This window comes from Falco punctatus, assembly GCF_963210335.1.
Source record: "Falco punctatus genome assembly, chromosome: 14".
NCBI classification, from domain to species: domain Eukaryota; kingdom Metazoa; phylum Chordata; class Aves; order Falconiformes; family Falconidae; genus Falco; species Falco punctatus.
The window spans coordinates 668,354-683,888 of NC_137594.1; the positions used below are offsets into that span (position 1 = coordinate 668,354).

At 40.0% G+C, this 15,535-nt stretch overlaps 1 protein-coding gene across 3 annotated transcripts in view; it reads right to left on the minus strand.

Moving 5' to 3' along the window:
- AP1G1 (adaptor related protein complex 1 subunit gamma 1) overlaps positions 1-15,535 on the minus strand; it is a 51,973-nt gene that overhangs the window by 21,248 nt on the left and 15,190 nt on the right. For all 3 annotated transcript variants that reach the window (XM_080365118.1, XM_080365119.1, XM_080365120.1), the window contains exons 3-10: positions 10,925-11,049; positions 8,425-8,566; positions 7,074-7,170; positions 4,834-4,910; positions 1,254-1,349; positions 849-929; positions 500-598; positions 36-91 (exon numbers count right to left, since the gene is read on the minus strand). In XM_080365118.1, the coding sequence (XP_080221244.1) occupies positions 36-91; positions 500-598; positions 849-929; positions 1,254-1,349; positions 4,834-4,910; positions 7,074-7,170; positions 8,425-8,566; positions 10,925-11,049 (773 nt within the window). The remainder of the gene's footprint in view (positions 1-35; positions 92-499; positions 599-848; positions 930-1,253; positions 1,350-4,833; positions 4,911-7,073; positions 7,171-8,424; positions 8,567-10,924; positions 11,050-15,535) is intronic.

Consider the following 15,535-nt stretch of genomic DNA (forward strand, 5'->3'; position numbering starts at 1 on the left):
ATGGGTGTTGCCAAAACACACTGCATACAACTTACCTAATATTTTTGTCGTTGTTTAATAAGAAACGGCCTAGGATGTTAATGGCTAACACCTGCAGAAAGAGTTAGGGAAGGTAAGTGATCAAAAAAAGGCTGCTGGTCATCTTCATTGTTTCAAGATTATTTTAAAGGCAACATGTCAAAGCTACCATTGCAGTTCTTGGCCAGAAGGATGAAGAACTCTAGAGGAAAAGCCAAGACAAACACAGCACAAGCTCTCTCCTGCACTCAAGGTAACAGAATCTGCAGGAAGTTTTGCTTTTCTTTATTAAAAAAAAAAAAGCACCACAAAAAAACCCCATAAAATCAAACACCACTTCCTTAAGAGATTACGGTCTTACCTAGAGCTAACTGTGGAGCTATGTTTGGGTAAAACAACTTTATTTCATATCCTCCACAGAAAATGCTCTAATACAAGCCTGAGGGAGGGAGGGAAAAAAGGCCATAGCAAAACAACTTACTCTCAGTCCACTCTCAGATTTTATGTCCATAATAGTCAGCACAGTTTCATAGAGAATGGCATTTCCCACGTTTTTACTTGTTTCTGTATTAGTGGCAACCTGGAGAAATGAAACAAAATAAGCAACTCTGATGCACCCAGAACAGATACCCTTTATGCTGTTCTGCAGAACAGGCAGTGAAATTACCCAATCCCCGGCAAACATGCCACACACCTATGAACACGCATCTCTTGCGGCAAAATTTAACCCAGTGTAGCAAGCAGCTGTAATCTCACCAATGCTGCTGAATCCAATTATTAGGAAACCAAAAGTGAAAGTTTAAGCTGCTCATCAACCTTGCAGACCTCACCTGTGCAAGTATGTCATTCATTGCTTCACTAGAATCATCATCATTTCGCCCTAAAATTCTTAGTAACCGCAGGATTCGTACCTATTTGACAAAATAAAGCAAAGAAAAGCTTGTTGGGTGGCAATGAAATGCCCAGTAGTACACTTCCTGAGTAGTGGCAAAGAAGCAAAACAAGCTGTTGATTCCCATACCTAAGCAAAACGCTTATCCTTAAGACTTCACCAACAGGAAGAGGCTTATGCTGTACTCATTCCCACTAGCCAGAACCGTACCCCCACTACACACAATCAGCTGTAAGACAAAATCTTAAAATCAACACACTGCCCTGAGGTAACCAACCTCATCACACCTGTCTCAAAACACAGTACTAGAATTAAAGCTATCACAGTTTGCATCAGTTCTTACCTGCAAAAAGGGGTCACTGATCCCAGACACATCATGCTCTGGTGAATATCCAGACATAATAAGGTTCTTCAGAATCCGAACTAATTGGGGAACAAGCTGTGAAGAGAGTTGTCCTAATTAGGGTGGTGTTCCTTCCCCCACCCCAGCTCTGAAGTACAGGTCTAAGAACAAATCCTGTCTTTGAAAGCAAGTCAGTCTATGGATTCTTCCACAAAGTTCAACCTGCAGGCCTAGAGCTGATGTTGTACAAATAGCTGCTGCTTAGCTAGGACACAACTAGAAACAGTTAAGCTGGGAGCTGAACACCATATTGTATCTTTACAGTACTACATCTACCGGAGTTTGGCAGTTGAGACCTGAGAGGAAACACCAACTTAAACCCTCTCTTCATGAAAAGGGGATGTGCTGGGACTATTACAATGGCATAATTCCAGAATTTCATGCTCCTGACTAATTTTTAGCATACATCTTCATGGAAGCATCACGCAGACAAGTTTTGATCTTTTCAAGTACTGTACTGCTATGATTAGAGTCTATTTAAAGAATTCCTTTGACACTCCATCCAACTTAGCTTCTATGAGCACTGCTGCTATGCCAGATCCAGAACAGAACCATATCAGCTTACACTGTTCATATTTTAAAGTTTCTTTACAACTGTGAGTACTAAAAAAATAATCAACTTTCAGAAAAAAAAAAATCAACATCATCAGACATTGACGATACTGGTCTCCCAGTAGACATCTGTCCCTAGGAATGAACTACCTTTCAGGACTTGTACACAGCTTTGAAGAAATGTTACCTATCTGCAAGTTTGGTTCAACTCCCTTCCATCTTAGGCATCTCTAGCCAGGGGCTTCATCTGTCAGGGCAACTCTGAGGAACCATAATAAAATTTCTCTGTACTATCTCACACATGCCAAGCAAGTAATCAGTTTAAAGCAGAACGTGGCAAATAATGCAATCATTAAAGCAGAAAAGCTGTAACAAACTTAATATTTATGTCCAAAAACCTTCATAGCAGCCGTAAGTAACAAAACAGTCTCAGAAATGAGCTTCCATTTCCTCCCTAATACATCCTTATGAAAAAAAATCTTAAGGTTGAAAGATAGAAACTGGACTTGTTTTCATTGAACTGTAAGAGAAAAAAACACTCCTGGTGGATGATGTAGAGATGTAGATCTCTACAAGCTTTATTCCTTCCATAGAAAGTTTCTTCTGTCCCTCTCAGTGCTGGTATTAAAATAATCCAGACACTGGCTAGAGATGAAGTGACAAACTAGACTGCAACCACTGTAATACCTCTGTAAGTGAATTTTTCATTCCTGAGGCATGGCTAGCACCAGGACAGCATCATTCTTTCAACTCCATGCATGTCAATTACAGTTTATAAAAATGTTCTCTACAAAATCCTTCCCAACAATTCACCCTTACGACTTAACAAATTTTCCCATCCTTGAAATGGGCTACTCCAGCATTCATTTATGCCTGCTATGAGTCAGGGACTGCATTCATGCTAAATTTTTACCACATCAGAGACTGCTTACAGTGAAGTTGCCACTTCTGACAACATCAAGATGGTGCTTCAGATTCAGGACAGATAGCAGCAGAAAGTGCTAAAAGTATAATGTGACATAAAGCACAACAGATGCATGTGGACACACAAAATTTTTTTTCTGGACTAAAGTCTTGTATGTTTGTGGTACAGTATAAGAAGAAAACCAGCTGAGTTAATCCATCAACTCTTTTTATTCCTACCTTTGCTCTTCAGGAATTACATGCTCCTCTACAAATGCACATTTCATACAATGCACAAACAAAAGGAAGCATGAATTTCCTATTATCTGCCTTAAAGAGAAAACCAAAGGGTGCTGCAACATCTTTTCTCAAGACAAGTGAAGTTATCTGCTACAGCATTCCTGGAACCCTAATTAACATTTTCTTTGCCTTCTAACATGCAGCAGTTGTCAGGACTGAGGACAGCACAAAGAAAGGGAAACATTACAGCCATGGAGATCGGTTGAGGGCCACCCTGTCTCTCCTACTACCTCTTGGGAAGCACCCAAAGTTGCCCCATGGTTCAGACAAAACACAAAGCCCAGTTTGTGATAAGAGGAAAGGCCAGGGCTACAGTTGGCATAGGCACAAAAAAAAATCCCTACAGTATTCCTCCAATGACAGGGAGCTTGAGGAAAGCAGGCTCATGTTTGGAGAAGGCCACAACTGAGATTCAGGGCTGCCATGGGTATAGAGTTTTAGTGACACAACACTACCAGCACACAAAAAGCATTAGACAAGTACAATTGATCTAAGCACGTGGCAATCAATCACAAATGTGGCATTAAGAGGCACTGTCTCACAAGAGATGAGCATCTACGGATTGAATGCAAGCATGCACCATCTAAAAGAATTAATTCTTACCTTTTCATTCTAACACAGCAGGATTCCAGACAAAAGGGACAAAACAGACGAAGCAGGCATTAGGGACAGATCAATATTGTACCATTCACAGCATAAACAACTACAAGAGATAGCTAGAAAAGAGTGTACCTAGTGCCTAAGTTCTGTGGACTCACCTCTTCTCTCTTTTTCCCACAACTATCATCTTAACTGAACAGTTAGAAGCAGGGATGGCCACCTTCAAGATGACCCTAGTCCCACTTTTACTCCTGCTTTGACATATACAATCAGGGCAAGGGAAGATGTATACCAAAATGCCTTATGATATGGACAAGCCAAGGAAGAACAGTAAACTGGGCATGCAAATAAATAAGCACCTTTAAAAACTTTTAAGAAAAGCAAATGGCCAGTTCTGTTTTACAACCTTTGTTTAATTTCTTCTTTGATCAACAAGTCGGAATGACAACCAGTGCAATTTTCAGAAGCCCTTCTGTTGGTAGGCTTTCATATAGCAATACTGCACAGCAAATTACAGCAAACAGCATAAGGAACTTTGTGCTGTGGGGCAAGGAAAGCAAACATTCCTAACCAGAGGAGGAAGAGTGACATTGACTCTCAAACCCTTAAATTAAAATGGCAAATGATGTAATACAGCATGCACCAGAGATGAGGTATCTACAGAACTAGAACTTCCATTGATATTTTTGACCTGAGTTAGTAAGACTGTGTTAAGGCATTCAGGTGTTGGTATAAGCCTCAGTTTTTCCATCCTTTGCCTCTTTATGTTTATTACATTAGTAATGCCAATGTCACTATACAATTAGAGTGGAAAAAAACCCTAAGGGAACATCAAAGGGGACACCAAAATCCAACTTTAGGTTAAGTTTCATACTGCACAGTCTTAAAACTGATGGTTTTTAACTTATCCATTTATTGAAGGGGATTAGGGCTAGATACACACAAAATTCCCAAATTATTATTATTTTTTATTTTGATAACAAGCAGACAGTGTCATTAAATTCTTCATCTAAATGTAAACATTTTAATAAAATATGTACGCACACTTTCACTAGGGAGACTAAAAGGACACATTGGTTAAAAAAAAAACAAAACCCAAGAAAACCCCCAATCCAAAAAACACAAAACCATGAATATTAACTCAGTGATATCACTTCACATTTACCTTTCTAAAGTGTGCAAGCATGTCTGGGCTTCTCTCGCACATCTCTGTGAGGAGGACAACTGATGTGTGAAGAACACCTAAAGATAAAGGGAGAAGAAAGAAAAAAAAAAAAAAAAAAAAGGAAAGCGTATCAACATTTAACATAATCTCATTGGCTCCAGACATGTGACAAAGATCAGGAGAAAACAACAGGAAATAATTTAAAATATTTGTCTTGAATCCAACATATCTACCCCAAGATTTATTTGGGCTTGCAGCTGTGCCCAAGGGAAAGCAGACAACAAGCTCATGTTTAAAGCTGCAACTAAAGGCCAAAGGAGGAGCAAAACTGGACTCTGCAGAAACTCGCATACTGCGGAGTATGTACATACAAACTCAGATGGTAAAAAACATAGTTGGACTAAATTATCTTTAGGGTCCCTTCCAACCCAAACCATTCTAAGACTCCAGAAGGACAGTGTGTTAACAGCATTGTAGGTGTTGGCTTCCTCACACTTACTGATTTTCTGTTCCAATTTGGGTACCCTAGCCAGCCTTATGTGACCTGAGTTGGGCCTTCCTCAGAAGGTCTCAGAACTCAGTCTAGAGAAAGCCTACAGCAGACTGCTTGGTGAAGCCAGTGCCTGTGCATTGGCAGCCAGCTGCTGTGTGCCCTGCCTTGATGAAACCCAGTCAAAGCATCCCTGAAAACAGAAAAGGCTTGTCAATTAGAAACCATTTAACTAGATGGCAATGCTCGACAACTTCTAAGATATAACCTTGTAAAGCATGAAACTTCAACCATGAGCATTGTTACATCCCTGGATTCAGATGTAACACAGCAATCCCTCTCAGATGCTAACTTTTTCAATTACTCATTTTCTGTAGGTGTTAAGTCAGTACTGGAGGGTTCCTGACTCAAAGAGACTAGAAGCCTGCTTAATAAGTAACATTTTCTAAGAGATGACATTTATATTCCACAAGCTAATGCAGCTTTCTGGCCTATTGCAGGGTCTATCCAAGATATTTACGTACTTCAAAATATATTTATCTATAAAGCTTGTGTCACAGCTTTAACACTGACACTACTTGGTGAGACCTCTCAAGAGGCTGCTAGAAGGGTTTCGTATATATTCTGCTTCAGACAAAGCTCAACACAAAGCATGGGGCTAAGAATGCTGCAAAGGAGATGCTGATTTTTAAGGATAAGGAAAGCAAAAAGGATGATTCTGTTCTTGAATGCAGGTGAACCTAGACTCAATCCTCTGCTTGGCCAAGGCTTGAAGAGAGGCATTCCCATCTTTTAAAGAGGGAACAGAACAGCTCTCAGCTTTTCAGGGTTGCATAAGACAAAGACAGATGATCTCAAGCTACCAGGCTGGATCATATGGGCATCACTTACTGACAAGAAGTATTACAGACTGTTGCCTACCTGAAGCAACGACTGGTCTAAATGTTCCGATCATCGCATTTTAAATCAAGGTAAACTAGCTGCACATACGTGAACCATATTCCACATGCAAACTGTTCTGTACCTCAAAAGTTTACAACACATGCAGCAAAAAACCCAAATGGAATCAATAGCTTCCCAGGAAGCTCCTGTGGCCTGTTAGTACTCTTGGCACTTATAACTACCCTGTCTTGAGACAGAACTTCTCCCCATAATGGGTTTTCAGCACCGCAAATATCTACTGTAGAACGCCTGGTACACTCACCTATTTTTTTTTTTTTTTTTTAAGATGCATGCTCATTGTAGATGTGCCACAGCACTAAGACTTTGCAAAGTGAGTATTAGGCTTCATACAAATTAGTCAAGGTACTCTTTAAATAACCTTCTAAAAGCACTTGTGCAAGAAAATTTATTAAAACAGACTAATCTCACAGAGGACCATTACAGTGAGAATCTGGTTTATGATGTAGTTCTGATGAAAAACAGCATTTAAAGACTCTTTCCTGACTAACGTAGGTATCTGTGTCCTGGGAATGCCTGCTAGAATGATGTCAGCACAGCACTATAGGATTCTCTTGCAGAAGACTCAAAAAATCAACCCTAAAAAGTGCACTTTACAAGTCCCTTTAGGCAGTGTATTGAATAAAAATCACAACTTTCCCCATTCCACCCACTCTGAAGCAAGGAAACGGAAAGAAACAAATCACACAAATACACCTTCAAAGTTCCTTCCAAATAAAAGGCTTAGGTAGCAAGTACACCATCCTTAAAGAATGGCATAGCTTCCATTAAGTAGAGTCTCAGATATTACCATGATTCTTCTCATTCAGCAAGTTTTTGGTGGCTGGCAGGAACATCTCCATGAGTTCAGGCACCTTTCTAATGACATGAACGGCACACAATGCTGCCTGTACAGGAAAAACAGCTCTGTTAGTACACACTGTAACGACAATGGTACATGTTTTGAGAACATCTAGGACAGTAGGAACTATCAGAAATGTCATGATATACAAAGGCTTGGAAAGTTTATGGTATGTTTTTCTACCTCTCTACTACAAGTGTCACTAAACAGCATCATATAGAAGAATTCAATAAAACTACCACGAGGGGTGGGAGGGAAGGGGAGCACTGACCTACAAAGTAATACTCCCACCAGCAATAGTTCATTTTTACATTAGTCACTTCAGAAGTAGTATTAACTGCAAAGCATCTATGCCTTTAATAGGGCTACTTAGGTCTTTCTTCCTGTTGCTAGGGAGGGGATAATGCACTGGAAGCAAATAATTAAATTCATGTCAAATTATGGCTCATTTTCTTTCCCATGAATATATCTCCTTTCCCACAGAGTAACTTCCTCCTGCGGGTGATGGGTCCTATGAAAAACAGAAGTATACTGCAAAAAATTGCCTACTACTTCTAAGTGCAGAAGCAACTGGAGACCCTATTTCCAGCTGCTTGAGAAATAAAGGCACTGAGGGCCTCCTCCCAGAATACAGCAATACCACTTAGCGTTGCTTTCACTCCAACCTCTCCCTAGATCTAACACACTAGACAAAGAAGTAACAATGCATCTCTTCCTAAATCTTACTACTCCCCACCCTCCCCAAGACTTCATAATGATTTTAAAATTAAAGAACAAGGATGATCACACTTTGCAGATGCTACGGCACACTTGCTATGGTAACAAGATATTTTATAATTGTTTGCCTGTTTCAAGCCCTTAACCTTTCCTATCTCACATACTACTGTCAGCAGCAGCAGCAACAGGAGAGATCAAATAGGTTCCAGTCTTCAAATATCAGCCTGCACTGTTAACAGTCACAATTTCTCTGGACTTATCTGAGAAGATACAGAAATAAAAATTACAATAGGTTTGGGGTTATTGTCTGTGAACAGGCAGCAGGTGTTCACAATACTACCAATAACCCTAAGGTAGAGAGTATCAAAATAGAAACAACTGCCTCAGCTATTGGAGTCTTGTCTTTTAGAGGCTTACACACATTCTTACTATAGATAGGGAGTTTTTAACCTCTGCCTTGCAAACTGGGAAAATACTCAGCCAGTGTGATTCAAGCCACCCAAGTGTGCCAGATATTAGCAAGGTATCCAACCAATCTTGCGTTTTAATGTGTAACAAAGCATTCAAAAGTTCTCTGAAGTACCTTCTTCCTAAGATAGGAGTTGGAAGTTTTGAGGAGCTTTTCCACCTCTCCTGCAAGATCTCTGCACATTTCTGAGGAGCCCATGCAGCCAAGAGTGCAGAGTGCCAGCCCCTGCACATACTGCGTGCTGTGATTAAGGTCACTGTAAAGAAGAACAACAAAAACAAAGCCAGTCAGCATGCACACAGAGAACCTGAACACACAAGAAAAGGCATCTATATCTGCAGTCATCTAACCAGCTGCACACATGGCCCAGAAGAATTCTCCAGATTCTCAGCTATTTGGGAGCATGACTGAGCAGCAACAGCAGCTTTGAGTGCACATACCATAGGGTTTGCTACTATTTCCACTTCAAATCCTCAATTATAGCGATAAAATATTTGGTTAAAACTATCAGGTGGATAATCTAGGGATTTTGCTAAGAAGAGGGACAACCACACAGAATTCCACTAAAACGTCTAAAGCAAAGACAAAACATTCTGTTTTGGAACTTGCATGCAGAAAAGAACCTAACATGAAGTACAGCCCTGCAGTGACTCCGTCTGTGGGTTGTCTCAGTTTAAACATGTTCTAGGATAGGCTTTAGTTTCTGCATTTTATATACTGTTTGGTTTCTAAAATCTATGTAAAAATATCCTCTATCCTGAGTAAAAACCAAACCCCACCATTCAAACACCTTAAAAATAATCCATACAGGAATTTTGTTTAGCTATACTAACTATTCATATACCCAAGGAAGTTGTGGAAAGTGGTCAACAAGAAGTAAAACCACCTAATGGCAGATGCTGTTCATGAGGCCAGTTACCAATGTCACACTAATACAAGATAATAAGAGCTTCCACATGGCAATTCCAACAGCTTTAATATGGATTTCTACACTACTTTTCCATCAGACTATTTGGTAATTATGTCACCACAGAATCCAGGATTCAGTGTTGAAGAAAGTAAAGAACATGGTTCCTGGTTTGGGAGGTGAGGGGAGCTGGGGATTGCATGATGGGAGAGCTGGGGAAACAAGTGGTATGTAACCAAATGCATACAACGTGCAGAAAAGCAAGAGACATTATTCTGGTTGTAACATCAAGCAGCTATGGGAGCATGCAGATGAAGGAACAGATTGCACATGCCACTAAATGGGTTAATGGGTTGGGTTTTTGTCTCCTTCCTTTAACAAGTTTTTGGCAGCTAAATAAAGCTGCGTGTATAGCAAGTATGTGCCTCACAAGGGTGCTCAACTTTACTGTATCTAAAATATAGGTCTTCCTACAGAGTAATGAAAGACAATGCCATAAATCAAATACCTTAATGTCTAGATAAAAGCAAGACAAAGGGGTAGATACAGAAGCCAAAGGAGAAAGCAATAAACAACCCACTGAGGTGGTGCGAAGGTTTCCACCAGTTTTACTCAGCTTCAGTCTGACCCATTTCCAGTTCAAACTCACTACACTTGTACCACACAACTTTAGCATTAAAAAAAAAAAAGTGGTGTTAACCTAGTAGCTTGGTTAAATAATAAAACCAGACACACCACAGAAACTAAGCAGACCCCTGGGTAAATCAGCTAGAACCCAGCTGTTCAACTCATGCTCCCGTCCACCTTGAAAAGGAGTGTTATTGGAAGTGCACCAATCATCATCCACTAAACTATCATGTAAACCAGTCCCGGATTAACAGCATTTTGCTAAGAAAAAAAAACCCCAAACCCCAGGTTATTTCCCGTCTCCTCTTGTCTGCTTTCAGCAAGATGCCAAGTAGACAGTACATCCCAAGTTGCTGCCTTGCTTCCAAGACCATTCATCAGGACTGTTAGGCCAAGCTTAAAAAGAAAACAGGATATACAGCCTTGATCCTTGAAGTCAGACAACTCTTTAGAGCTTGTCAACAGAAGTCAAGTAAATAAACACAGGACAACATGGCTGCAGCAATATATATGACTTTGTGGTATATGATGGCCAGTCCAGCCTACAAAATTTTATAACTGTTATAAAAATGTTCCAATTCAATCACATTTAAAGAGGTGCATGGATCATTACTGATGCTGCATTACTACTCGCCTGGCTCCTCCCTACCGCAAGCTAGAAGATAACTAATTTACAGAGATGGTAGAGTTCTTTAGAACAATTAGAGGTCTTCTGCACTGGCTGAGCCACTTACTGTGGTCATTTCATCTTCCTGATTTTATCTTAACATGACCTCTAGAAACATATACTGCCATTCTATAACAGTAGTTACATGAAGTGTGGTTTGCCACATACACCTTGTCAGGACCAACGCAATTTTATCTTCTCTTCCTCTTTAAGCAAGCTAGACAGGATTGTCCTATACAGTACAATAGCAGAAGAGTCTTGTATAGTCAACAGCATACAACAAATTGAAGATACCAGTTTTTCTAACACAAGGGAAAAAACCTAAAGTACTCAAAATATCACTGTCAGGCGTATACTTTCAGATCCTGAAACCTTAAAGCATGTGTTGATGGAGAGAGAGGTGGTACCCTTACTTCTTGATGCAATTGGTCATAAGAAGATGGACATCCTGTCTCTCATCCAGCAGCAACATGGCACCTAAATACCCAATGCGCTTGTCTGTGAATTTCTGAGAGGCAATGAGCTTGAGGCACTCCAACTGGAAAAAAAAAAAAAAAAAAAAAAAGAAAAAAAATTACAGAATTAGCTTAAACTACTTCTTAGCTAGAGGAGAAACATTTTGAATTTTGATGTGTACTCATTTAGGTCTCTCAGAAGGCATTTTTAAGAGTATATTTTACTCCCATTTTGGTGATGTCAAAACCAAAGAAAGTTTAAATGACCTGCCAAAGCTCCCAGCAAGCCAGCAGGAAAGTCACTAGCAGCTCCTGCATCTTAAAGCAGCCAGACACTATTGGCCTTCCATGACCTCTGATATACCAGATATGTGGGCTTATGTCAAATCACAGAAGTAAAAGATAACGTATTTATAGAGACAAGAGATGCATCATTAAAAACAAAATAGTAAAGATCTGGAAATCTAGATTATAGGTCATGACTGATATGCACTGGAAACTTCTGAACCAGGCTTAAATGTGTCCATCTACCTACCAGAGAGGATCAATGATTTGTATGTTGTCATAAAAAAAAACCACCACACCACAGTTTTTGTGCTGCTCTGTAACCTCTATTTGAGTACCTGAAGTTTGACTAAAATCATATGCATTGTAGCCACTACGAGATTCCCTTTCACCATATAGAAATGTCAACTGTTCAGTAGCATATAGAAGGTCCCTAAGATAACACACATAGTTGCCACCTGCACTCAGCTGATTGAGAATTTAATTGCTAACCAATTTTAAAAAAACTTAACACTTTCTTACTGCAAAAAAAAAGGTACCAACCACAGAGATAATGTTGACGTTACTACACACTAAGGTATTTTTCTCTACCAGATAACTAATCAAGTATAATCAATATCTACTTTACACACAGGTAGTAGCAGAAATGGCTTCTCAAAACAGGTAAGAGACTTATCCCTCACAGACATATCCTGTTTAGTCTGTTTTACAAGTTAGCTAGGGCAGCAAGTAAGCATACACAGTGTGTTTAAGGAGGGGTCAGACAAAGCTTGCAACAGATCCATTTTAAAAGTAGTAAAAGGGGCATGCACAGGCAAAAATTCAGGACATCATGAAGTTTTTCATGGTCCCTAGCTATAGGGAAGCTTGAACAGGGGAACAGACACAGGTGATATGCAAGAAGCACACACACACACACACACATCAGGAGGGTAAGGTTGCACAGATATTGGTAAGAAAACTAAAGTTGAAGTGCCAGAGAAAGTAAGTGCCATGGCCTAGCCACTGACAAGTTGTCACAACTGCATGGCATCAGAACATTCAACTCAACTATGCAAGAAGTTGTCAATTATGAACACCCAGCTACCGCAGGGTGCCAAACTGATTTAAAAAAAAGCTTGAAAGTGAGTTCCATTTGCTAGGTTTAAAGGCACTGAAAATCTAGAATAAAGAAACACCTTTGAACAGTAAGAACAGTCATCCACAAGGATAACTGAAAATGCACAAATGGGCAAGATCAACCGGGAATAAGGTACGGAATACTAGACAGCAACCTCTTATCTTTCCAGTGCTTTCTGTAAAGAGAATAATGCACCTCTGAACCAACTTTCTACCCCAGGTTTACAAGATACTTTCTTATACAATCCTCTGCAAAAATGCAACGTAGAATTGATGACATCTAAGCTACAGTATACGAGCCCACAAAGGCAGAAGACTAATGACTAAGAAAAAGCAGAAGAAAACTGATGGCTGCAACAGATACTGTAAGATGTATTTCTAATACTTTTGAATTTGAAAGATATTGAAATTTACCCTGTGAAAGGCTCATGGGTTCTTGTTTCATTTTTATACAAATACATGCAAACTAGCTTCATGCACAGCAATACTGAGAAACATGATCAGCTGATGCTCTTACTAAGTTTAATTAGTTGAAGAAATCTCAATACCATTACATCCATTTCATTCAAAGGAACAATTAAAATCTGTTACATCAGCACTGTAACAGATACATCAGTAAAGCTAGATATAAGCACGTAGCCAGACTACAGCTTACCCAAGTTTTTAGCTGCCCCTCCAACCAGAATTTTTTTGCAAGTAGAAACTATGACAATAACGAAGTTATTTGACCACTTGCCTAAGGCTGCCTGACAACTACTAAACTCACACAAATGTCCTTTGCACATGCTTGCCATTCAGTGCATCTCAGCACACACTGCCTAAATACTGTGCTCATGGTTATATTTTTTTAGATATCCTGGGTCAAAGTTAAGGATCTCTGCCTTGGAAGTAAGTAGATCAACCATTCACTACCCCTGCACCTTCTCTAAATTCTCTTATCATTGGTTACCCCATCCACACTGTTAGCTGAAGTCAGATGTCTGCTTACATCTTTAAGAGAGACTAACACAGCCTGTGGCTCTCTTCTGTTTTTCACCAAAACATATTTCCTGCATATTTATCCTGTCACTCTCAGGAACTTCCCATCTACAATGCTGGACTGTCTATCTATAAAACTCCACTACTGGAACAGCATGCATTTTTAACAGGTCCTCAACTCACACAAACCATACTCCATCTACAAAACATTAGATTCCTTCCAGTTATAAAGCACTGAGGACATGCAAAGGTCTGTAACTTACTTGGACAACACTTGTTCAAATCCCTTTTCAGCCTTGGGCCCTGCACCTTCCTGAAAAGTGCAGCTGATAAACTACATGAGAACCAAGGTGTCCTAGTTTCAGCTGGGATGCAGTTAATTTTTTTTTTCTTAGTAGCTGGTGCAGTGCTGTGCTTTGGATTTGATATGAGAATAATGCTGATAGGACACCGATGCTTTTAGTTGTTGCTGGGTGATGCTTATAGTAAATCAAGGACTTTTCAGTTCCTTGGGCCCTGCCAGTGAGAAGGCTGGAGGGGCACAGGACACTGGGAGGGGACACAGCCAGGACAAGTGACCCAAGCTTGCCAAAGAGGTATTCCATACCATATGACGTCACACTGAGCATATAAACAGGGGGAAGAAGGAGGAAAGTGGGGACATTTAGCATTACGGCATTTCTCTTCCCAAGTAACCATTACGTGTGATGGAGCCTGGCTTTCCTGGGGATGGCCGAACACACACCTGCCCATGGGAAGTGATGAATGAACTCCCTGCTTGCCTTTGCTTGCCTGCACAGCTTTTGCTTTACCTATTACATTGTTTCTTGACCCTCAAGTTTTACATTCCTTTCTGATTCTCCTCCCCGCTCCTCTGGGTGAGGGGGAGTGAGCAAGCAGCTGCATGGTACTTGGTTGCCCGCTGGGGTTAAACCACAACACAAGGCCATCAAATGAAGTACTCTATTCCCAAAATAGTCAGCACAGATGTTTCTGTTTGAGATGTAGTAACCCCAGCAATAATAAATATTGAATAATCTGTTTCATCCTTCTTCCACTGAGAGTGAGGAGGTAATTTACCATTACTGACCAAAGCAGAAACTGAAAAATTATTAGATATCTGGTCTAATCTTCCATATACAGAATTAAATACTTGAGCAACAAGATTAAAATCCCAACAAAATTTAAACATTTCTAACATCAGTCAAATGTAGAAATTCTAGATGACACATCTCTGTAACACTTAATTCTTCTTGCAGCTTTTAGATGTTGTGCCTTAATTTTTGTGATAGGAAGTTTCTGTCTTGGACCAGTGAGCCTGGCTATGTGAAGTGTTAAGAACAGGATAATACTCAAATTCACTTGCTCTTAGGCAACAACTCCTATGCCGACAGAAGAATCCAATGATGCAGAAACACAATGATGCATTTTATATGCAATAGCACAGTCCAGACTCACTCCCCAACACAAGACTTTCTGGAATTTGATTTCAGTGCTTTGAGTTCACTGTTTCAGTGAGACATGTCAGGATTGGTAAATCCAATCATGAATGATAGACTCCCAAGACACAAAGCTACTTTAAGGGATAAAACAAGTTGACTTTTTCTTTAGCTCTATGGAAGGTCCAGGTTAGATTACTACTGACAGGACACTTACTGACTTTTAAGCAAAACAGGCTATGCCCCAAAGACTAAGAAAAGCTCAACCTGAAGAATATCTTGTAGATCAAGAACTCCCATCTTCCTGTCTCCCTTTTCCACAATGTGTCAAACACAGCAGGTCAAAAATACACCAGAAATGGAAAATTCATACCAGCATTTTCCAAGTCACCTCACTAAGATGGGGATAAGGAACACCAGTTTCTTATTGCTGGAAACAGACCAGCTCTTACCTGCTTAGAATAGATTGCTTTAGAAGGAAGAGGGTATAGAACCTCCTTTGAAGCATCTGGTTATTTCCATCAGAGACAGAACTCCAAACTGCTGTTTTGAACTCATCTAGAAATATCCATATGTATTGGACTGTGGTTTAAGAACTACTACTCTGCAGAAACATGGGTAGTGAGGAGCAGACAGCGTGGCAAAAGCACACTAACCCTAAGTTTTATGACAAAATATATGTCTCTAAACAGCAGATCTCACTGTCAAAACTAACACACACAGGTTCAGAAGATATGTGAAGACAGAC